Genomic DNA, 23,672 nt, shown 5'->3' on the forward strand with positions numbered 1-23,672 from the left:
TGAAACCCCGTCTCTACTAAAAATACAAAAAAATTAGCCAGGCATGGTGGTACGCGCCTGTAGTCCTAGCTACTTGGGAGGCGGAGGCAGGGGAATCACTTGAACCCGGGAGGAAGAGATTGTAGTGAGCTGAGATCGTGCCACTGCACTCCAGCCTGGCAACAGAGTGAGACACCATCTCAAAAAAAAAAAAAATCACATTATTTATTATTAAAAAGGTTTGGGTACATAAAATATCCTTGCCAATCTGTTTTGGAATCAAAATGAGTTGATGCCGAAATTTCCTGTAAATCCATTTTATTTAAGCCAATTGCTAAATTTTTACAGATCCTTCTTATGCAGACTAGGGCTTTGGCCATGAGAAAATCAGAACAGTAAGAGGCCAAAATGATCAATTCATCATCTATTTCCGGCTCTTCCCTCTTCCTTCCCACCACCATCCCTCTGCAGTCAGAACAATGCCCCCAACCATGTATTCACACCTCTCTTCACAAAACTTTGCTCCATTTATGAGACTCAAGTGCCCCAGCCCCAGGTTCAAAGCTATTCCTACCTTGCTCTCATACTATTAGGCCCACGCTCCCTTCTGACCTTCCCCTCTCTGTCATCTCCAGGCCCTTAGCCTGAGAGCCCAAGGTTTGACTGATAATATGCTACATACTTTTGAGCCTTGGTTCCCAAAAGACCTCTCAGGAATGCTTTTCCCCAGTCTTCCACTTGTCTCTCTCTTGTCCATCCAAATGCCCCCTCCTCTACAACCTCCTCCAATATTCTTCCCATACTTAATGAGGAGGAACAGCTTCTTGCCTAGTTCTCCCCAGCACTCCAGCTACACCACCATTACAGCCTTATCAATCCTTCATAGGTTTGATAAATATTAATTTTCCATATTGGACTCTCCCATAGACCCTGAACTCTAAGGAAAAGTGAAGTGTTTTATTTGATTTTTTTTGTGTGCCTAGCATGGCAACTACTTAGCAATCTTGGCTGAACAGAAATTTTCTTTTTTTCTTTTATTTTCTCTGATGTGTTTCATTCCCATAGGCTTCATTTGGCCTGTGTCCCTTATCTTTAGGGGAAGCCAACTTTCAGCACATATGCTAGCCAACATAGCAAAGTTTTTTTTTTTTTTTTTTAAAGAGACATTTAACAAATTATGCAGGCTGTGATGTCCTTCATTCCAGCTCAAATTTCTCCTACTGAATATGCTAGAACTTAAATCCACTTCCACAAAGACTTCAACAAGAGAAGATGAAAATCCTATTCCTGCTATATTTAAACTCACATCTATTAGGAAAAAAACCCAAAAAAGTAGCATTAAGTTCAATGCATAGTGTACCTTTTCATTTACATCTGTCTACTAATGTGCAGGTACTGGTAAATCTGTTCAGGTTCATTTACACTGACTGTATGTTGCGTTTATTTCTGGCTGGAATCTGGCAGGCATGTTCTCTATACTTCTGCCATGGAGTAACAATTCTATTTTAATGTTCTAAAACTCTCCATGGGCCAGGCACAGTGACTTACGCCTATAATCCCAGCACTAGGATTATAGGATTGGGAGGCCTAGGGGGAAGATTGCTTGAGGCCAGGAGTTCAAAATCAGACCTTGGTCAACAAAGCAAGACCCCGATCTCTACAAAAGAAAATAAATAAAATTAGCAGGGTGTGGTGGCATGCGCCTGTAGTCCCAGATAGGAGGCTGAGTCAGGAAGATCATTTGAGCCCAGGAACTCAAGGCTGCAGTGAGCCATGATCATGTCACCACACTCTAGCCTAGGTGACAGCACAAGACCCTGTCTCAAAAATTAAAATAAAACCCTCCAGGAGAAATACCCGGCATTCCTTACAGGGCAGGTGGTTCTCTGGGTTTGTCACCTAAACTGCTAATATTCCATCTGACCCTGTCTGCAATGGTTTTCCTGCTTATATTTTCTCTGGATTTTTTCTCCTATTCTTTACTGATTTTAGTTACTGTTAGAAGAGCCTTGCAAGTTTTCTACAACAAATCCAAATTCAACATTACTTTAACAGAATTATGTGAACAGGACATAAAGACATCGATTAATAAGGAATGGCGATCACCTAAGAATATACAAATTTGCGATGAAACAGACACATTTTATTTTAACTGTAATATATGGCTAGAGATGGGGAAGAGGGAAAAGTATTAGAGAGCAGAGGCTCAGAGGCAAAATGGTTACATTCATTCTCAATGCACTGACAGGCAACAATGCAGACGATGCGGCTATAAAAGCAAAACACAGGCCTGACTATAAGGGCCTTATAGCCTAGTGAAGGGGTGTTTGAAAATATTCTGCAAGTCTTTTTTCAGCAAAAATCTTATGTTGATATACCCAAAAGATAAGAGAGATGATGAGTTGCTCTGGCTGGAGTTGGGAAGAGGATGACCCTCATTTCTACCCCAGCCAGGCCACCTGTGCCCCAAAATGCCTCTGCAGACCTGGGGGAGCCCAGCACGGAGAGATGAGAGTGCCCCCCGGCTTACTCTCATCTTATTCTGTTTTGATATAACACTTACTACACTGCCACCTACCTACACAGCTAGTGCTACATACATATTTTTTAATAACATGTGAGGGCTCTGAAATAATTTACAAGTCACTGGTCTAATAAATGGGATTGGCAGAAGTGTATGGGGAACAGTGGAATTGCCAGACACAAGGCACAAAAAGTTGTGTCCAAATCAATGGAATCCAAAACTAGACAAAGAATTATAAAGGTCTGACCAGTTTCTCTAAAATCCCAGGAAGTAGAAAGCTCATCTTAACTACTTTCTTACTTTTATCCTTACAATTATTGTTTCCTTAGTCAGCTCTATCTGCTTGGCAGGAAGTTTCTTAAAATCTTTCATGATTTCTTGAAATCTCCAACTCTCCACAGCCCCTCCTCCTCCCTAGGCAGAGGATTTTCAGTGTGCAAAGAGTATTCCTTACATTCCTGCCCTGTGTGCAGTCTGCTTCTCACCCACACACCTCTGCTCACACCTCTGCTCTCCTCTGGGAGAAGGATATTCTTACTACCCAACGCCAATCACAGGGGATCACACTGGGTTCTGAGTTCCCCAGGAAGGTCCTCAATCCAACATCCTCTCAGTCTCCTGCATCTTCACACCATCCTGTGTGCTGGCTCCTCATCAGGATTTACGCATGCTCTGGTTTCTCATATACTTAGGATTTTCACTTCAGGATAGTGCGAAAGTGACAAGCATTCAGTAGGAACCCTATTTTGAGTACCCACATAACCATTCTGCTTCTCACTTTTTCAGTTTAGTATTCAATAAATTCAACACTTTCATTATAAAATCGGCTTTGTGTTAGATGATTTTGCCCAATTATAGGCTAATGTAGGTGTTGTGAGCACATCTAAGGCTAGGCTAGGCTATGACATTCAGTAGGCTAGGTGTATTAAATATAATTTTGACTTAGGATGGATGGGTTTATCAGGACATAACTCCGTAAGAAGTATTTATGTTAAAAGAAAAAAAACACATAAAAGAGTTCTTCTCTTAATCCCAGATTCTCCCTGCATCTGTATTTTCCTTTTCTCCAACAGCCAAACTTTAGGAAGGACTGACTCCCAATTTACTGTCTTCGCTTCACCTTTCTCATCAACACATGACAATCTAGCTTCAGTTATCACTCCCCAGAAGCCTGCCTCCCTCTCCACCCAACTGACATTTCTCAGTAATCTTGTCTACTGCCAGACACAAGGCACAAAAAGTTGTGTCCAAATCACTAGAATCCAAAACTAGACAAAGAATTATAAAGGTCTGACCAGAAAAACTCTTCCCTGGTTCCATGCTCTCTGGAGTTTCCTCCAGCTTATCTGGTTGCAGCCCTGCTGCTATTTAAGAGCCACCATGCTCCCTTAATCTTTCACTTTTCTCAGTTTCTGTTCTGGGCTCGTGAGCACTTGTCATTGTTAGCAAGAATAACATAACTCCCTGGGGGGTTCTGAAACTACAAAACCTGTTAGGGGCTGAGACCCAAGCTAAGTCTCTATTACTAGCAGGATATGCCCATCACTTAGGAAACAAGGTAGAAACAACTTCTCCACATATTCACCTTCTTCATCTACCACTAAGGGCAATCTCATGTACTCCTAGGCTGGAATTATGATATATACACAAACCTCCAAGTTTTCATCTATAGGCCAGTTCCTTCTCCTAAATGGCAGATCTGTGCTCAAACACGTGATGCCTTACAAGCATCTCAAACTTACATTCAAAACCAAGTTCATCACTTTATACCCTATTCCAATCTTCACTTCCTCGGTTGTTTTCTAATTCAATGAATGGCAATGCCATCACCTAGTTTCCCAAAAGAAGTCTTGCCTCTCCTTGGCACCTCCTCCCTCACCAAGTCTATCTTCAACAGCTCTCATCCTAACACCACTGTCCTCAATAATGTCACTTAACACATCTGGCCCACCGTGTATCAAATACTGCTGCCTATATAACAGTGAAGGAGGCACGCTTAATCCTGAGAGGAAGAGGGAAGTAAACTAAAGGACAAGATAAATTCAGGCTGTTCATGGAGGCTCATGCCTGTAATCCCAGAAGGATCGCTTGAAGCCAGGAGTTCAAGACGAGCCTGGGCAAAGTGAGACCTTTGTCTCTATTTTTTAAAATAAATAAATAAATTTAAAAATGTTTTAAAAAATAGATAGATTCAGACTATAATAAAAGCTATGAACAAAACAAGGCAGGGTGATGCAATGGGGCACTACTTTAGACAGGAAGGGTCAGAGAAAACCTCTCAGAGGTTACATTTAAGTTGAACCTGAATGACAAACAGAAACAAGTCAAAGATTTGAGAAGCAGAGTGTTCCAGACAGAAGGAGGAGCCAAGGTAGAAATAAGCTTGAGGAGTTCAAGAAACAGGGATGGCCAACAAACCCATAGCTTAGAGAGCAAGGAGACCAGGTCAAACGGGTTCAGAGGGAGACAAAATTTAGATAGGACCCTGCTGACCACCATGAAAGCAATGAAAAACCACTGGAGCATTTTAGGAAGGCAATTGACATAATCTAATTTGAATTTTTAAGAGGTCACTTTAGCTGATAAGTGGAAAAAATGGTTTGGGAGGAAGGTAAAAACAGGGGGTAAGAAAAACAGGAAACTAATAATACAGTTCAGATAAGAAGGTATAGTTCTTGAGATGAGAGGGAACAAATTCATGAGATACATATATGTACATGGTTTTTGTGTGGCACAATCACAGCTAGCTGATGCAATACTCCCACCTCAGCCTCCCAAGTAGCTGAGACCACAGATGAACATCACCATTCCTGGTTAACTTAAAAACATTTTAGAGACAGGGTCTCACTGCGTAGACCAGGCCTTTCTAAAACTCCTGGGCTCAAGCAATCCACCTGCCTTAGCCTCCCAAAGTGCTGGGATTACAGATGTGAGCCACCACAACTGGCCCAAACTCAGGATATGTTTTGAATATAACGTGAACAGAGCCTGCTGGGCAATTAGATGTTGAGAGTGAGGGGGAAAAGGAATCAAGAACAGTTTCTGCGTTGTTTCTGGCTGCAGGTTACAGGTGATTTTTACAGTTAAATCACATACAGCATACGATTTAATCAGTTTTGATGAGTGCCTATCAAGACCTAACTATTTTCATATTCTAAAAAGTTCCCTCACATCTTCTCCTAGTCAATTCCTTTCTATCCAAGAAGCAACATCAATCTGAAATCTAGTTCACAAATAAGTTCTGCCCATTCTGGAATGCTGTTAAGTGGGATCACCCATTACGTATGATTTTTGTTTGGCTTTTCACTGAGCATAATGTTTGTGAGATTAATCCTTATTACACGCGTCTGTAGTTTGTTCCTTTTTATTGTTTGTGGTCTTCCACTGTATGAACATGCCGACTTGTTATCCACTGTCTCGCTGATGGACATCCGGACTGTTTACTTTTGGTTATCATTTGGCTATCAATATTCTCATGTAAGTCATATTTGTGGACATTTTCATTTCTCTTGGATAAATACCTAGAAATTAAACTGCTGGGTCACAGGGCAGATACATGTTCAACTTTTTGAGAAATTGCCAGTTTTCCAAAGTGGTTGTATCATTTTATACTCCCATCAGCAATGCATTCAAGTTCCAGCTGCCTGAGTCCTACGTGTTTTGCTTAAATAACTCTTACCTATGCCACAACCAAACTCAGTCTTTCAGCTCTTCAAACATATTTCATTCCACATCTTTTTTTTTTTTTTTTAGACCTTTGTAGATACACTCAGAGGACACTTTCCTCCTTGCCCTATCCCCTTTGCTGCCTCTTATTCATTCAACAAATATCCTGAAGGATGAGAAAAAGGCTAGCCTTGCCAGAGGGCTATAGACAGAGGAAATAGTATACTAAAAAGTTCTAGATGGTGGCTCACACCTGTAATCCCAGCACTTTGGGAGGCCGAGGTGGGCAGATCACGAGGTCAGGAGTTCAAGACCAGCCTGGCCAACATGGTGAAACACCATCTCTACTAAAAACACAAAAATTAGCTGGGCCTGGTGGCGGGCACCTGTAATCCCAGCTATTCGGGAGGCTGAGGCAGGAGAATCACTTGAACCTGGGAGGCAGAGGTTGCAGTGAGCCAAGATTGGGCCACTGCACTCCAGCCTTGGCGACAGAGCAAGACTCTGTCTCGCAAAAGGTTCCAGAGATGGGAAAGAGCTTGCCACCTTCCAGGGCCTAAAAAAAAAACATGAATGTGACTGGAGGGCCGTGAGCAAAAGCAGCAGGAGGGTCAGAGACAGGTGGGAGCCAGATTATTCCGGCCCTTGTGAACCATGTGGAGGAGTTTGGAATCTAAGTGCTATGGGAAACCATTAAAAGATTTTAAGCAGACACACGACTCTTGGCCGTTCTGGGTGAAGTAGAATAGAGACACGAGCAGAAATGAGGCGGCCATCATCATGTTTCAGGTAAGAGGTGAAGAGGGTAGTGGCAGTACAGATGAAAGAAGTTATCTTACGGAAATAGCACTGACAGTAACTCGGTGATAGATTTAGAGGTAGACGTTGGTGAGAGAAAAGGAGAAATCTGATTTGAGAAACTGGGTATATGGTAGAGCCACTTATGGACTGGGGGACAAATGTAGGACAAAGAGTTTGCGAGGAGTAAGTGTTCAGTTTTGGACTTAAGAAGCTCACGATACCAGTGAGATGGTCAAGCCGCTGTGTCGAGCAGGAGTTGAAGGCGCTAGAAGACATCTAGCTGAAGATGTCAATGTGGGGATCATCAGCTTATGAACAAACACAAAAGCCTGGGGAGACCAGAGATCACCAAGAGAGACAGAACACTGAAAAAATAGGGTCTGGAGAATACCAATGGTCAAGCATAAGAGGATGAACAACCAGAGGTGGGAAGAGACACTGAATTCAGCAGGCTGATGAGGAAATACATGGTCCTGCTCTGAGAACCCTCTAGTGACCTTTTAAGTCAGGGTCACACACCTGGTACAGCACCTTCTATTCCCCTTATGAGAACACTTTTGATACCCCTATTTAATTGCGCTTCTCTACTATCTACTAGGCCAATATTTGAGGACATAAAATCAACAGAATTGGCAGGGACCAGCCCTGCTCTAGTCCAGTGTCTTAGTATATAGCACAACACAGACTGATGGTTTAATGGGCAGCTACCATTCTAAGTGCCACCTGCAGGCAGTCCACTTCACCATATACTTTTCCTATTTTAGTTCCTTCCCCCAACAGCCCAAAAGAAGATATATCTCCATTGCACAGATGAGGAAACTACAGCTCAGGCAAAATGCCTGAAGTCACTGATAGCAAGTGATGGAGCCAGGATGAGGTTGCGTATCCTCCTTCACACGCTCTGCTGCCTTCCATCACGTGGACTTTCTTCAGCAATAGTATCCTCTCACATCACTGCCAAAGGGATACAAAATCTGTCCTCACGTAATTGGTCCCCCACAGCACTAAGTCAGGGAAACGCCCAGGGAAGTACTTCCCTGCTTGACTTCTCAAGAATCCCTATTCTTGCCAAGCACAGTGAACATTCTCCACACTTTCAAAGTAGTGCTTCATCCTTAGGGCACTTCTAAATGCAGCAGTGAAATCTAGCTTCTCTGAAACTGAGGTCTGGAGGTAAAAGAACTTATAGCTGCTGGAGACTTAACTTACCCATTTTAGCCACCTATCAGGAGTTTCACCCTACATCTAAAAGGCCTCACTCTAAATGAACTAATTCTGATCACGGCAAAGGAAGTTCCTCTATGTCACCTATTTTGGACCAAGGCATAATTAGGATGAGAGAAACCAATGGGGCCTAAGAAGCCAACACTACATATCTTTGTGAAAATTAACAGTAGTACAATTTTGTCTCTGCTTTCAAGACTGATGTGTACTGTCTCCCCTTGATATCTTAAGATTGGAACTATATAGGCTTTTTCCTGAGTACATTAACACCCAGGAGCTTCCTTTTTCCACTCAAGAGCCACTGTCAACTATGCTGGTAAGAGCATGGGGCACAGATGGCAAAGAACAGGTCCTACCCTTGATTCTGTCAGTATAAAGCCGCATAACTTTGGGTAAATTACCAGCTTCTTGGCATCTTCCTGAGTTGTAAAGCCAAAGGGTTAGACTAGACAATTTCTTAGGTGTCTTCCAGCTCTAAAATTCTATCATCAGAGTATGGAAAGGGGGTGGGAGAAGGCATGCTGGATGCCAGCTGGCTGGGAAAGACTGAGAGGATGAACCCTCTTGGCTATGGTTAACAAAGCCTGTCTGATCTGCATGGTTCCCTCCCTTGCCAGAGCCTCTGCTTAGAGCTTTCCTTGCTTGCCTTGATATCCCCAGCCCCCTATCCAAATAGAGGATTCCCAACAAAGAAACATGAACACAACTACAGGTCTAGATCTAAAGTAGGGGAGCGGGGGGAGGGAGGGTAATAGACACAACCAGAGACATGTTTCCTACACTAACACTCACTATTATAATACATCTCTATATTTTTTATCAGGATGATTTTTAAAAAAAAGCAGCCAGCACTCCTCTTTCTTAGCCTTTACAAGGTACCACTAATGATCTCCCTTAAGCTCTTTTGAGCCAGGTCCCTATTCACAGAGCATAAAGATATAAACAGAGGGAACACTTCAAACCAGCCCACTTCCATCCTTTGGATTAACTTCTCAAGATGCTCAGGGCTGAAACAAATTATTTACTTTGTTTAATGTCATTTTCATCCAGCCCACAGATCAAGTTCAACTGCCCCACTGGCAGAAAAGGCTTCAGAACAGGGAGTATCTTTGTGACCACTCTAAAGTAACATCCCCCGAGTTATTTCACATTGTTTTCTTATTTTCTTCACCGCTATTATCATCACCTGACATTTTTATTTACTGTTTACAGTCTGTCTCCAGAGTAGGCTCTTTCTTGTCCACCACTGCACTTCCCATGCTGAGAATGCCTGTAAAAAAAATTAGCGCACACACACAAGCGGACCTTAATTCACATTCAGGGACATGATGTTCAAATGTGCAAACCATCTTCCAATCAGACTGATATCAAATGTTCCAGTGAAGTTCTACTCTTTCCTATAGAACAGCTTACATACGCATACTGCAATAATGATATTTCCCCTAGTAGTCTTCTTTCTCAATTCCCCACTATGAAGCACCAGATTAAATAAGTCACTGATATACCAGCTAACTCACTTTCTAGTTCATCTTCCTGCTGGGTCATGCATATTACCCACAAAGCAAACACTGCTCTTACACAGAAAGTACTGATTGTGTTTCCGCCATGAGACCCTTTTCACCCATACCACATGTATCAAGGGTATTAAAGGACTTTCAACAGCCTAACCAATAATCAAAAACTATCCAGTGCGATGCGATCAAATTATGCTCTAACTATAAATACCTTGATTTCAGTATACTGTATTATATTTCTTTTTTTTGGACAGGATCTTACTCTGTCTCCCAGACTGCAGTGCAATGGCAACAACATGGTCCACTGTAGCCTCAACCTCTCAGGTTCAAATGATCCTCACACCTCAGCCTCCTGAATAGTTGGGACTACAGGCACCCACCACATCTGGTTTTTTTATTTTGCAGAGACCAGGTCTTACTATGTTGCCCAGGCTTACTGTATTTCAAAGGTGTCACTTTCATGTACCGTTTTACTCCAACAGTTTTATTGTTTTGCTTTATCTTGTTACTTTTTTACCTCCACAAAAAGAAAATGAAGACAGTAGAGTCAAAGCCTCAGACAGAATGAATGAGTACTAAGGTGCCTTGAACACAAAGTCCCCATGAGTAAGAAGGCTTAAGGCATATACTGGGGAAAGAACTGTCTTTGGTAAATACATCTTTTGAGTCCCAACTGGTCAAACTGAGTGAGAGCAGTCACCCTACAAAATGATTCTAATGCATTGTAAACTAGTCAGGAAGAGAGACAGCCCTTTATGTATTATGTTACTCTTATAAGCTGATAGCACAGTTTTCACCTCAGGACAGAATGACAGAATGAAGTAGGAAAACAGAAATTTTTCATAGATTAAATCTCACGTACACTGGCAAAACTGACCAAGTATGGGCTAGGTAAGTTTACGAAACTCCCAGGGGATCACAAAAGCATAAGCAGTCTCAAAAACCACCCTTTCCAGTATTTCACCTGAATCTAGATTTCGGATTCATCATAGCTTTAAAATAAAAAAATAAAATAGCCGGGCGCGGTGGCTCACGCCTGTAATCCCAGCACTTTGGGAGGCCGAGGCAGGCGGATCATGAGGTCAGGAGATTGAGACCATCCTGGCTAACACAGTGAAACCCCGTCTCTACTAAAAACACAAAAAATTAGCTGGGTGTGGTGGTGCATGCCTGTAATCCCAGCTACTCGGAGGCTGAGGCAGGAGAATGGCGTGAACCCAGGAGGCGGAGCTTGCAGTGAGCCAAGATGGTGCCACTGCACTGCAGCCTGGGCGACAAAGCGAGACTCCGTCTCAAAATAAATAAATAAATAAAATAAAATAAAAAAGCGGGGCACAGCAAGAAGATATGGATTCCAGGGCCACACTTACCACTGACTGATCTGTGCCTTGAGCAGGCAAAAAATCTAGTACAGTACAGGCTCTGGAGCCAAGAGGGGGAGGGTTATATCTAAGCCTTGACCCTCACTAGCTCTACCACCTCTCAGGGAAAGGAAAGATGGTCTACCGCTAAGGTCGGCTGGGTGGATGTTGTAACACAATTTAAAATGCCTTGGACAGAGTCTAGCACAAAGGCTTGTTTTTTATACAAATGCCAGCATTTTTTCCTACTTAGGTTGAACTCATGAGTAAAAGTCCAACTCCAAGTAAATGTGATCATTTCAATTACACTCCATTTTATCTTACAGATTTTTTGGAAGTTGGGCAGGTGCTCACATCTGTAACCCCAGCACTTTGGGAGGCTGAGGCAGGGGAATGACCTCCTGACCTCACCTGAGGTCTGGAGTTTGAGACTATCCTGGCCAACATGTCAAAACCTCGTCACTACTAAAAATACAAAAAAATAGCCAGACATGGTGGCAGGAGTCTGTAATCCCATCTATTTGGGAGGCTGAGGCAGCGGAATCGCTTGAGCCTAAAAAGAGAAGTTTGCAAGTGAGCGGAGACTGTGCCACTGCACTCCAGCCGGGGTAACAGAGAGAGACTCCATCTCAAAAAAAAGTATACCACTACTAGGTTATGGAACCTAAAAGCCACGTCTCCGGATATGTTACTAATTTTGGCAACCTTCTCTCACATAAATACATACAAATTACTTCGTTGAATGAAAATTTTATAACAATTTTTTCCCTTATAAGTTATAAGACAAGTGTAATATACATGTGAGTGTGATAACTGCTTACAATTTAATAGGCCGGGAGCAGTGGCTCACGCCTGTAATCCCAGCCCTTTGGGAGGCCGAGGCGGGCGGATCACCTGAGGTCGAGTTCAAGACCAGTCTGACCAACATGGAGAAATCCCATCTCTACTAAAAATACAAAATTAGCCAGGCGAGGTGGCGCATGCCTGTATTTCTAGCTACTCGGGAGGCTGAGGCAGGAGAATCACTTGAACCCAGGAGGTGGAGGTTGCAGTGAGCCAAGATCGCACCACTGCACTCCCGGCTAGGCAACAAGAGCTAGACTTCGTCTCAAAACAACAATAACAGAAAAAACAAAACCAATTTCAGTAATCAGAGTTTTTTAAACACCACACTGAACACAAGGTCATAATTCAAATCCTAACAAATTGTTTATTCTGGAAAATTCCAAATAATCTGTGTGGCTATATAAAAGTGTCCACTCGTGGGCTGGGCACAGTGGCTCACACCTGTAATCCCAGCACTTTGGGGGGCTGAGGCAGGTGGATCACGAGGTCAAGAGATCCAGACCATCCTGCCCAGCATGGTGAAATCCCATCTCTAAAATACAAAAATTAGCTGGGCACGGAGGTGAGCACCTGTAGTCCCAGCTACTTGGGTGGCTGAGGCGGGAGAATCGCTTGAACCCAGGAGGTGGAGGTTGCAGTGAGCTGAGATAGTGCCACTACACTCCAGCCTGGGCGACAAGAGCAAGACTCTTTCTCAAAAAATAAACACAAAAGTGACAGTGACAGGCCTGATGGTAACACACAAGAAAACTACTACCAAACCATCTCCAAAGTCAGTATCATAAACACTCTGCCCCTATGCTGGGATCCTTTTAGAAACTGTTCAAAGAGATTGAATCAAAAAGTGATATAGGCCGGGTGCAGTGGCTCACACCTGTAATCCCAGCACTTTGGGAGGCTAAGGTGGGCGGATCACCTGAGGTCAGGAGTTCGAGACTAGCCTGGCTAACATGGCGAAATGCTGCCTCTACTTAAAATACAAAAATTAGCCGGGTATGGTGGTGTGTGCCTCTAATCCCAGCTACTCGGGAGGCTGAGGCAGGAGAATCACCTGAACCAGGGAGGCGGAGGCTGCAGTGAACCGAGACTGCGCCACTGCACTCCAGCCTGGGCAACAGAACACCATACTGTTTCAAAATAAATAAATAAATAAAAGGGGATTTAATTAAAAAAATAAAATATAAAAATAAAAAGTGATCTGAGAAAGCCATATTGTACCATATTTGGCACATATCCGGCCAAGCAGCACAGTTCTAGAAATTTAAGACAAACAAATTCTGAGATTGGTACAGAAATACTTGCCAGTCAAAAGCATGGCCTAAGGCCTTCACACACCATAAAATCAGTGAAACTCATTGCGGTTCCTAAGCATCTGCAGAGCATTGGCTACCAGTAAGGAGTAAGTTGGGGGAGGCAAATAATTAGTGCACCCTGAGGTGACAGTTAACTCCACTAGCATACCATTTCACAGGAGATGTTATGGCATTCTACTTCGTCCCCCTACTCTGAGAATGCTGAAGCTGGCTGGAAATTTCAACCGTTAGCCAAATGTCAAATGTCCTTTGAAGAACTTTAATAAGATCCGGATCCTCCACAATCCCCTGCGTAGAAAGCTCTTGGAACTCCTCTGAGCCAACATACACAGACCCAATCACATGTTATCCACACATTTCCCACGTAGACAAATATTCTCTGAAGTATTTCTGATAACTTCTTTCACAAAGACAAAAAATATGTAAGGTGCATTCCACCCAGATCAGAATAACACACTTTCTGTTCTGAAGCACCAAACAGCAAGTGGGATTTTAAAAAAGAGTATACCCTAAGTTTTATGCTCTGTTGAAGGCAGAGGCTGGAAGCTAAAAGACAGGCTTTTAAAAGCCAGCTAAGGTACAGTCTGCATTTTTCAGAAAAGTTGCCTATGGCTAAAACAGAGCACAAAATGAGAGATAAAAAAGCAAAACCACAAACCCCTGTACTGTCTGACCTGGGAATCCTCACTTAACAGATGAGGAAATTACGAGGGTAAGTAACTTGCCCTGGGCTGCAGTTTATTTGGCGTCAAAGCTGTAAGCAGATTCCTGGTCTCCTAGGTCGGAATTCAGTGAAGTTACCCCACCCATCAAACAGCTACCCCGCGGAAGATGCTGTATAAAACTCTTCACTGAGGCTGTTAACATAAGGGTCCAATTATCATTCAAAGATCAGCCTGTTAGATAATAGCTCCAAAATTCCATCCATTTTACAGCAGTTACCAGAGACATCTAATCTTCAAGGGAAAAAAGCAAAAAGGAAAAGGGGAAAATCCTAATTTTGACCTGACCCCTAAGGTCAGACTAAAGGATTGAATACAGACCAGCAGACCGTATTGGTATCCGCAACCACAGAAACCGACAATAATCCCACCCACAAGCAGAGAAGACGGCCGCTCCTCGGCACCGCCCCCCAACTCACTAAATTCCACTCCCATTCCGGCGCCCAGGGGACAGTGCACCTCCTGCCGCAGCCTGAGAGGAATCGGCCCGATTGGCCACGCTCCCTCAAACCACCACTTTCCCCCGAAAAAGGGACGAGAGCCTCAGATCCCCAAACGAGCGCTCCCTCGCCCAGAGACCCCGGCTCGCACACCCCGCCCTGTTCCCCGCGGCGCGGGAGGAGAGGCCGCCCCACACAGGAAGTGTGTCCTGCGCCGGGACCTTGCTCCCAGCCCGCCGGTACCTGCCCTCCGCCCCCAACAGGCGAGAAGCAGCCGCGTCCACATGGCTTCAGGTGTTCACATGGCAGTAAACGGGCCCCTGTCCTACCGGGCGCCCCAGCGCGGCGCCCTCCCGCCCAGAGCCCGGCCCAGCCCCGCTGGCCTCGCCTCCAGCCCGCAGCCAAGAGGCGAGCGCGGCCAGTGCCCCCGGGGCTGCTAGGGGCCCCGAGGCAGGCGTGCGGTGCCCCCGGGGCTGCCAGGGGCCCCGAGACAGGCGGCGCTGACTCCCGGACGCCGCCCGCTCACACTCGCCGCCTTTGCACCCAAGGCCTCGCGCGGCGAGCAGGTACCTTCCCTCCGCACCCTCGGGCGAACACCGGCGCCCAAGCTCCGCCGAATCCCCGGGCCGGCCCGAGACACCTCAGCCCTCTGACGCCAGCCCTGGCCCGGGCCCCTGCCCGCACTCTCGGGTCGGGCCGGGCAGCAACACTCCCCTCAGCACCTCAAACCCTAGCTCGGAGTCCAGAGGGCTCCGCACTCCCGGGTTGGGTCCGGCCAGGACCTCTGCTCCCAGGCCCCCAGGCCGGACACCCAGGCCCGGCCCCAGTCTCTCAGGCCCGACCCTCTCCTTGCCCCTCAGGCCCGGGCGGCGGTTACCTGCTGGAGCCCCCCGCCCAGTCCCTCGGCCTCCGCCGGGGGCGGGAGGGGAGGGAGCGGTGGCGACGGCTGGCGGCGCTGCGCGGGGTGGGGGTGGGGGTGGCTCCGCCGCCTCCAGCTCGGGCGCCCGGGCCGGCGGCGGGGCGGGCCGGGGCCGTGGCCCCTCGAGGCTCGCTCCGGCCCGCGCGCTCGCTCCCCGGTCGGGCGCGCCTCAAGGCGGGCTCCCCTGGCGGAGGCCACAGCCGCCTCGCAGGGGCCGAAAGCGGCTCGGCTCGGGGTTTTTTCTCTCCATTCTCCCAACACACAGGAAATAACAGAGCGTCAGGTGACGGCGCGCGGCCAATGGGGAGGCTCTGGGCCGCGGCGCGCGGGCGGGCGGGCGGGCGCGCAGCGGGGCGGGGCGCGCGGCGGGGGCGGGGCGCTGGGGGCGGGGCCGGGCGCGCGCGTGCCCACCCGCGTGCGGCGGCGTCGAGGCCGGCGCGCGCCGGGCAGGGGCTGCGAAGACCCCCCCACCCCCACCCCACGGCCGGGTCGCGCGAGGTTCTCCGCCGCCGCTGGGCGCAGTACGCCGCCAGCCCAGTGCCATCTTGGCCCGCGCCTCAGGGCCGTCTTGGGGGTGGCCGCGAGCCAACTTTCTGGGGAGTTGGTGGCCCGGAATCTCTCTGGGATTTCTGGAGTTCCCTGGAGCCTCCAATGCCAGAATCGCGCCTCTCGCGGCCCGGGAAGCCCGCGGGCGAGGGCCCGGCCTCCTCTCGGTGACCTGTTTAGTCGGGCAGGGCGTGGGGGCGGCTCCTGCCCACCAAGAGCCCTCTGGGCCGGGGGCAGCCCAAGGCCTAGCTGGTCCCGCCTGGGTCCCTGGCAGTCCCCGCCCATGGGCGCCGGGTATCCGTGGAGGAAGGGCTTGGATGCTCTCAGAGCCTCAGTTTCCACCGCAGAAAACGCGAGGAGGGAGGCCCACTTACCTCACCTGTAAAATGGACGCTCCAGTTGCCTTCTGCTGCTGCATTAAGAAGCTGCAATGCCAGGCTGACTGCGCCCAGGGTCCCGAATTAATTTGCCGATAAGGCAGAGGATTTGCGGTGCCAAGGCCTCAGCCTGTTTCCAGCCTTCCTTTGCAGACCTGATGTGTTTCTAGAGCAAAGAAAGGGCTTGACTTCTTTATAAAGAAAATCGCAATTGTAGAGCAACTCCTGTGTAGATGTTGGCGCCCCCAGGGCCATCAAAAGTGACAAGGCCAGCAAGGGTAGAATACGTTGAGAATTTGTGATCCTGCCCCTGACCTTTGACCTGGCCAACTTTTCTTCCCACTTTGGGCCTCAGTTTCCTGTGGGTGAGGAAAGTTTGGATTAGATGTCCCTAATGTTGGCTAAAATTGCCGATTCTAAATTAGGCTCCCGTCTGTCCTAGATGTTAGGGGAGTATGTGGCTTCCTCTCCTGAAGCAACCCAACCTGCAAGTCAGTTGGGATTGGAAAGTGCTTCCAGCAGCAGATGGGGATTGACAGGAACCAGGTGTGGTCTGGGACCCAGATTTCCATATATTTGAGGTACACAGCTCCCCAGTGGGCCTGGTTTTACTTTTTGACCTTTCACCCCACCTAGCCAGAGATGTTAATGCTTGGCCTTTTCTCAGGCTACCCAAGGAGGGTCCCAGGGTCCGAGGCAGGGCCCAAGGCGGTCCTGGGCCCCTTGGCAGGAGCATGTCCTTGGGGAAGGCAGTGATTTCTTCTGGCTTCTGTCCAGTCTCACAAAGTGGGGGCTGGCTCCAAAGCAGGTCAGGACTATTCCTAGGGACTTGATTCCCCAACACCTCCTGCATGCCAGGCTCTTCCGGGGCAGAGCTGAACAAGCCACGAGGCCCTGCCCTTTGATTGTTCCCATTGTTCTTCTGAGTTTCATTTTCAAATTCTCAGGCCTCAAGACTTAAAAGACCAGTACCTGGCTTCTCCTGGGGTCAGGGCCATAAAGGGAAAAGGTGGAAGAGGCGCTCAGCACAGGGCCGTGTTTTCTGGACAAAAATAGGAGAATGCAGGGGAGCTTCCTGAAGACTGGTGTTGGGGGCACCCTCAATTTATTGAGAGAATTCATGAAGAAAGGTGAATCGCTTTTCCTTAGAGTTGCCTGCCCCATCATTCCTCCATTCTTTCCCTTCTTCGTAAGCTCACTTGCGTCTCAGATGCAGGGCCCTGGGGATGGTGACAATCTGTCGCAGAGTCTCATTCGAAAGGGAATGAATAAAGAATGCAGACGGATAACTGAAGTCCAGGCTCTTGTCAGCTCCTGCCTCTTATAACCATGCAGCCCCTCCCTGCCCTTTCAGACCCTGCCAGAACATTGCCCTGATGACCTCCACCTGGAAACTTCCCCAGTCCTAGGACCAGGCCAGCTGGGCCTCTTTATCCCTGAAAGCCTGCCGCTTTCTCTTTTGGTACCATTTGGAAAGAGAACGTGTATGGGCATCATAGCCAACAGGAAGACGTAGGTTACTCTTGCACTGTGTGGCCTTGGACAAGTCACTTCCCCCTGTGGTTTCCTCAGCTATAAAATGGAGATAATATTATCTCACTGGACCGGGTGTGGTGGCTCACACCTATAATCCCAGCACTTTGGGAAGCTGAGGTGTGAGGACTGCTTGAGGCCAGGAGTTCAAGACCAACCTGGGCAACACAGTGAGACTCCCCCCATCTGTATTTACTTTAAAAAAATTTTTTTTTTAATTACCTCACTCATAAGGTGTTGTGGGACTCTCAAGAGAGCTGCATAGGCTGGGCACATTGGCTCATGCCTGTAATCCCAGCACTTTGGGAGGCCGAGGCGAGTGGATCACCTGAGGTCAGGAGTTCAAGACCAGCCTGGCCAACATGGTGAAACCCTGTCTTTACTAAAAATACAAAAATTAGCCAGGTGTGGTGGTGGGTGCCTGTAATCCCAGCTACTTGGGAGGCTGAGGCTGGAGAATCGCCTGAACCTGGGAGGCGAAGGCTGCAGTGAGCTGAGATTGCGCCATTGTACTCCAGCCTGGGCGACAAGAGCAAAACTCTGTCTCAAAAAAAAAAAAAAAAAAAATTCAGTGTAGTACCAGGCACTGTTAACACTAGCTGCATGTTCTATGATATGGACACAATAGGACACATGAATAGACTGAGGCTCAAAGAGGTTAAGTTCTGCCCAAGATTACTCAATAACTGAGAGCCCCTTCCTCTGAAATCACATTAGTGTTTTCTGTTGTTCTCTCGTCTCAAATGCATGGATCCTGTTTTTCCTACCACATTGGGAGCTCTTTAAGGAAAGAACAGTAAAAAACAAACAAACAAACAAAAACAGTAGACTAGTTTTTTCCCCCTCCCTCCTAACCCAGTCCACTCAAAAATTACTCATTGAACTGAATCCGTGTATCAATTCTATAAACAAAATTAATCCTTTGCCTCTTCCTCTGGCTCAAAGATGGCTTTTAGAAACACTGTATCACTCCTTTTATTACAAACTCCTCTGCCCTCCTCCAGGCGCCTGGGCCACTCCAGGATTACAAATGGAGCCTTCTGCCTCTAGGTCACTGATTCTACTACCATCTGTCAGCGTGGATTGATTGAGGAGACTGGCCCTGCTCGGCAGATCAGTGACTTGTGCAAAGTGAGCCGGAGTGCCTTCAGAGCAGGCGGATGTCCTTCCTCACTTGCCAGCTCTGGTGAGCAGACACACAGCCCTCACCTTTATCCTTCACCAAGCTCCAGCTCTCCTTCCTCTTGGGAGGGGCCGCCTGCTAACTCAATCACACCAAGAGGGAGGCCTGGAATTCCTGCTCACAAGCTCAGGGCTTCATCTGCAGTCTTCCAGGAGGCAACCTACAAAAGCCTCTGGCTAACAGAGTGGGAAACTCCCCACAGCCTCCTGTTGTGCCTGTCCCCAAGCCACGCACTGTCCCCTTGCAAAGCACAAGGATACTGAGAGTGCACAAACAGCAGGGGTGGAGAGCCTCTGTGGGCACGCCCTCATTCTGTGCCCTCATTCCACAGGAGCCCCTGCTTTGTGCAAGTCTCTGAGCCCACATGGAGGGAGCATGGGGGCTCAGAACAGTTCCTTCTGGTGCAAGGTCAGAGGAGGCTCTAAAGCTATGGTGGTAGGGAGGGCTTCAAAACAGAGGACCAGAGAATACCGAGACGTAGGGGTGTGGGCGAGAGCCACCTGCTGTGCCCAGGAGGACTGTGCCCAGTGCAGGGGAAAAAGATGAAGCTGCGGAGTTGGGCAAGGGTGGAATCCTGCAGAGCCTTGTAGCATTGACATGTCTGGTATGGATTTGTTTCACGGGGTCCCACAGAAACTTCTGCTCTCTAGGTTTGCCCCTCACTCTGCCCTCCAGGATAGAAGTGTGGCATCCTAATCTGGGATGCAGCCATCTCTCCCCCTGGACTGTGAGCATATGCAGGGCAGAGACACCTCTGCTTCTCTCGGGTCTCCGGCATCCTGTGCAGGGTAGGGCACCATGTCCATTAAAATGATGTTAGTGAGGATGATACAACCCAGAGGAATCCAGGCTTACTATGAACCAGGCACTCTGCAGATTTCCCTTTGTCATCCCAGTTCTTCATCTCTGCAGCAGTCTAATGAGTTTGGTACTGTTATCATTCCTATTTTACAGATGGGGCTACGGAGGTGCAGAGAGTTTTTTTTTTTTTTTTTTTTTGAGACAGAGTCTTGCTCTGTCGCCCAGGCGGGAGTGCAGTGGCCGGATCTCAGCTCACTGCAAGCTCCACCTCCCGGGTTTACGCCATTCTCCTGCCTCAGCCTCCCAAGTAGCTGGCAAAGAGTTTAACTTATCCCAAGTCACACAGCTTGGAAGAGGCTGAGCTGGTATTTGAACCCACGACTTCAGAGGCTGCACTCTTAACCACCAGGCTTCCCAGCACTCAGCAAACACTGGAAAGACAGTCAGTGGGACCAAAAGTCTGCAGGCCAATAAGGGAAAGAATGTAAGAGGATGGCGTGGGCAGCACCAGCCTCTCCCACAGTCATATATTAAACACTGGGCAGCTGGGGCAGGTGGGGGGGCCTCAGACTCTCAGACCCCACGCTGGGAAGACCACAGTCTGGCCAACAAGCAGCAGCTGCTGTGAATCGACTGACACATCTTCCCCACAGGTGAGCAGAGAGCCGACACCTGAGGAGAGGCCAAGAAACGGGAAGCCCGTGCAGCCCCGGGTGCACAGATCACCCCCACCTGCCCGGCACTCACTGCCCCTAGTGGCTGGACTCTCACTGGGCCGGTCATGGAGCTGGGGCCAGCCTGGTCTCACCAGTGTGTGTCTTTAAATCATCCAATTCCTTCAGCTGTAAACTGGGCTGGGAGGGGCCAAGTGAGCTGCCTGCCTCAGGGGAGTCCTCGCCCTTCCCTGAGGGATCCCATTCACTCCTCACAACGAACCAGTGAGGCAGGGATTGTCCTGTTCATTGTACAGAGCAGGAAATGGGTGCACACAGAGGTTAAGAGACTTGTCTAGGTCACACAGCTAGGAAGAGGCTAGGATTTGAACTCAGACCTCTCTCCAAAGCCCCTACAGAGTTACTCAGGGCACTACAAAGAGTTAATCTGAATATGAAATGATCTGACAGTCGCAGTGACAAAGGCATGCTCTAAGAGTTTTTCCTGCAGTAACTTGCTTAATCCTTACAACAACCCTATAAAGTGGGTACTGTTCTTGCCTCATTTTGCAGATGAGGAAACTGAGGTACAGAGCAGCTTGGAGGGGGCAGAGCTGAATCTGACAGGCTGCAGGGCCCCTGCGTGGCTTTGTCACAAGATGACAATAAGGAAGTTCCTTTCCTTTGGGATTATTTCTGCCTGAAAGCTCAAGACTTTTAGCCATATCATTGTCTGGGCTCCACGGGAAGGCAGTGCCACATGCTGAGGCATGCTGGGAAAAGACTTTGTTCCATCCTGTTTTGTTGACATGCTCTTCATTTTTAAGCCTGAAACCCAAGCTTCCCGCTAAGAATTCAAACCATGGAGAAAAACGCAGCCATGATAATGGCCACTACTTCCTGAGCCTCCAGTGTTCCCCGTGCTTGGGGATCCATATATGTCACTTAACCTTAGCCTTCATGGCCCCAGGGCAGCCTCCATTTTCACCACTGAAGACATGAAAGCCCAGAGTCACTTAGAAGATGCCTGGTGGTGCACAGCTGCTAAGTGATGGTGCTGGGATTTGTCCTCAGGTCCTCGAGTCCTGACTCTTATCTGCTGGCTCCCCACAGAGGCATGAAGTCTTGTTTGCTGGGCATTTGACAGAAATGTTTCTGCTCATCTTCTGCCACAGATTGGTCCTTCAGCATCAAGATTCCTGGACCACTTATTAATAGAAGGCACCAGAACACAGGTGCAGGGATGCAGAGCTGGATGCTGCCTTCTCAACAGGAGAAGCCAAGAAACGCAGATGCCAATGCTCAATCAACTCCGTCTCTCCCTCTACTGACTCGGGAATAGCTGCCCTGCCACCAAGGCGATTGTCTTCTGGAAGCAACCACGCCGTGTGAGGTTCCTCATCACTGCCCTGCATCTCCCTGCAAGCTCTCGGGGATAACTGCCAAATCAACATTTGATTCCAGGGGAGCAGAAAGCAGCAGGAGCCGTGGATTCTCCAACTCTTAACTGGTCCTCTTGACTGCAGCCACTTTGCCCTGCCCACCCATCCCTGTGGCGGATTCATTAGTTATCCAAAGCCAGTTCTGACTTTGCTCCCCTGGCTCAGAAGTCTGTCAGTGGTTCCTGAGTGGCTTCATCATTCAAGTTTGTTCCTATCAGCCTGGAATACAAAGCCCTATCTGGCTCCGCTTGCTTCTCCAGACCTCTCCCAGGTCTCATTCTGCCTCTCCACCTAACTAGACAAGCTGGCTTCCTGTCCTGTGCCTTTCTGCTCCCTGCAGCAGGAATGCCCTTCCCTCCTCCCTACAGATTGAAATTATACCCTCTTTCAAGTCTTACTCAAATGCCACCTCCTCCACACTCTTACCTTAACACTTATTCATTCAACAAACATTGACAGCCCTTATGGCAAGCATTGATCCTAAGGGTCCCTGTGGTCATGAAGCTTATGGTGCCATGCAGCGGTTAGAAAAAGAATCATCACATAATCATCTGATAACAGCCATGATACAAATTAGTAAGAAAGTGTGACAGGAGCACAGAAGGTGTACAACAGGGACCCTGAGCCTTGGGGATCTAGGACATTTGAGCTGAGACCTGAAAGACAAATAGGAAGTAACCACATGGTGAAGTTGGAGGAGAGCTCCAGGCGGACGGCATGGCATGGGCAAAGGCCCTGTGGTAGGAGGGAGCAAGTAGATTTCCAGGAAGGGCACCAGGGCCTGCAGGGTAATTTAAGTGAAACAAGAAAGCTGGAGATGTAGCTGGAGCAGGACAGTACAGGCCATAGAGGCTTTGCGACTTTATCCCTGGGCAAAAAGAGGAGATGATGAAGGATTCTGAGCAGAGGACACAAGCCAATATGCATTTAGACGCGATCCTGCCCTGTGGCTGAGCCTCTTCTGAGAAGTGCAGGCCCTGTGTCAGGTCACCCTGAACCTCAGTCATCAGGGTTTTGGATGCGAGTTTCCGTATCCCTCCTCCTAGACCAAGCTCTCAAAGGCAAGGCTGACCTCTGGTCTTCAGCTTCATCCCCATCAGCCAGGCCAGTGCCCACCACAAGGAGCTGCTCCAAAAACATACGTGGGATGAACCAGTGACCAGGACAAGATGCTTATCATTTCCCTGTGAAGGAGCAAGGCTGCCTGTGAAGCCTTCCACATTCTCTAGAAATTACAAAGTAAAAGGGTTTTAGTGAGGCCACAACTCAGGGAGCCCTTGAGAGCCAAGCTGGCATTCCACTGCTGCACACACCCAGCCTGGGCACACAGTATTACCCTGGCCAGGCATCTGCCCATAGCCGTCAGGTGAATGACCAGAAACAGAACCGAAAGCTCTGTAAGGTGCTTTTGAGGTTACAAAGCATGTTTCACAGGAGCAGTCTCATCTGACATAGGCAGCCCTCTGAGCTAGGTAGCTACTGCTTTACAGATGAGGAAACCAAGGCCCAGGAGAGGGCGGGTCCTCAGCAAATCAAAACAAAACTCAGACTAGGACCTAACAAAAGTCCAGGCTATGAATGGCCCCCATAGGGTTAATAGAGCTTTCTAGACATTTCTTTGAAAACTACTGTAAAGTGACATATTTCCTCAGGATGTCTGTCACGCCAGCAGTGGGAGCCAACACACCAATTCTCAGAGGCTGTTCCCTCTGCGCGGCAGATCCAGACGCTCAGCTCCCAGGCCCTGAGGCTGGCGGCTTAGCCCAGGGCACAGGAGGAGGCTCCCTGGGCTTGGCGCTGACTTAACAGCAGGTGCTGAGGGAATGCT

At 48.1% G+C, this 23,672-nt stretch overlaps 2 protein-coding genes across 2 annotated transcripts in view; one reads left to right on the forward strand and one right to left on the reverse strand.

The window, feature by feature from the left end:
- The window catches only part of TCF20 (transcription factor 20), a 110,836-nt gene extending 95,273 nt beyond the window's left edge, over positions 1-15,563 (reverse strand). Inside the window, 1 exon segment of the mRNA XM_010373015.2 lies at positions 15,268-15,563. The gene's annotated coding sequence lies outside the window, so the exon portion shown is untranslated.
- Positions 1-19,211, forward strand: part of LOC104676654 (proline-rich protein HaeIII subfamily 1-like) — a 38,710-nt gene extending 19,499 nt beyond the window's left edge. Inside the window, exons 2-4 of the mRNA XM_030914464.1 lie at positions 14,398-14,804; positions 14,845-14,956; positions 18,816-19,211. Of these exons, the coding sequence (XP_030770324.1) occupies positions 14,398-14,804; positions 14,845-14,956; positions 18,816-19,211 (915 nt within the window). The remainder of the gene's footprint in view (positions 1-14,397; positions 14,805-14,844; positions 14,957-18,815) is intronic.
- Positions 19,212-23,672: the final 4,461 nt, after the last annotated feature.

This window comes from Rhinopithecus roxellana, chromosome 13, assembly GCF_007565055.1.
Source record: "Rhinopithecus roxellana isolate Shanxi Qingling chromosome 13, ASM756505v1, whole genome shotgun sequence".
Taxonomy (NCBI): domain Eukaryota; kingdom Metazoa; phylum Chordata; class Mammalia; order Primates; family Cercopithecidae; genus Rhinopithecus; species Rhinopithecus roxellana.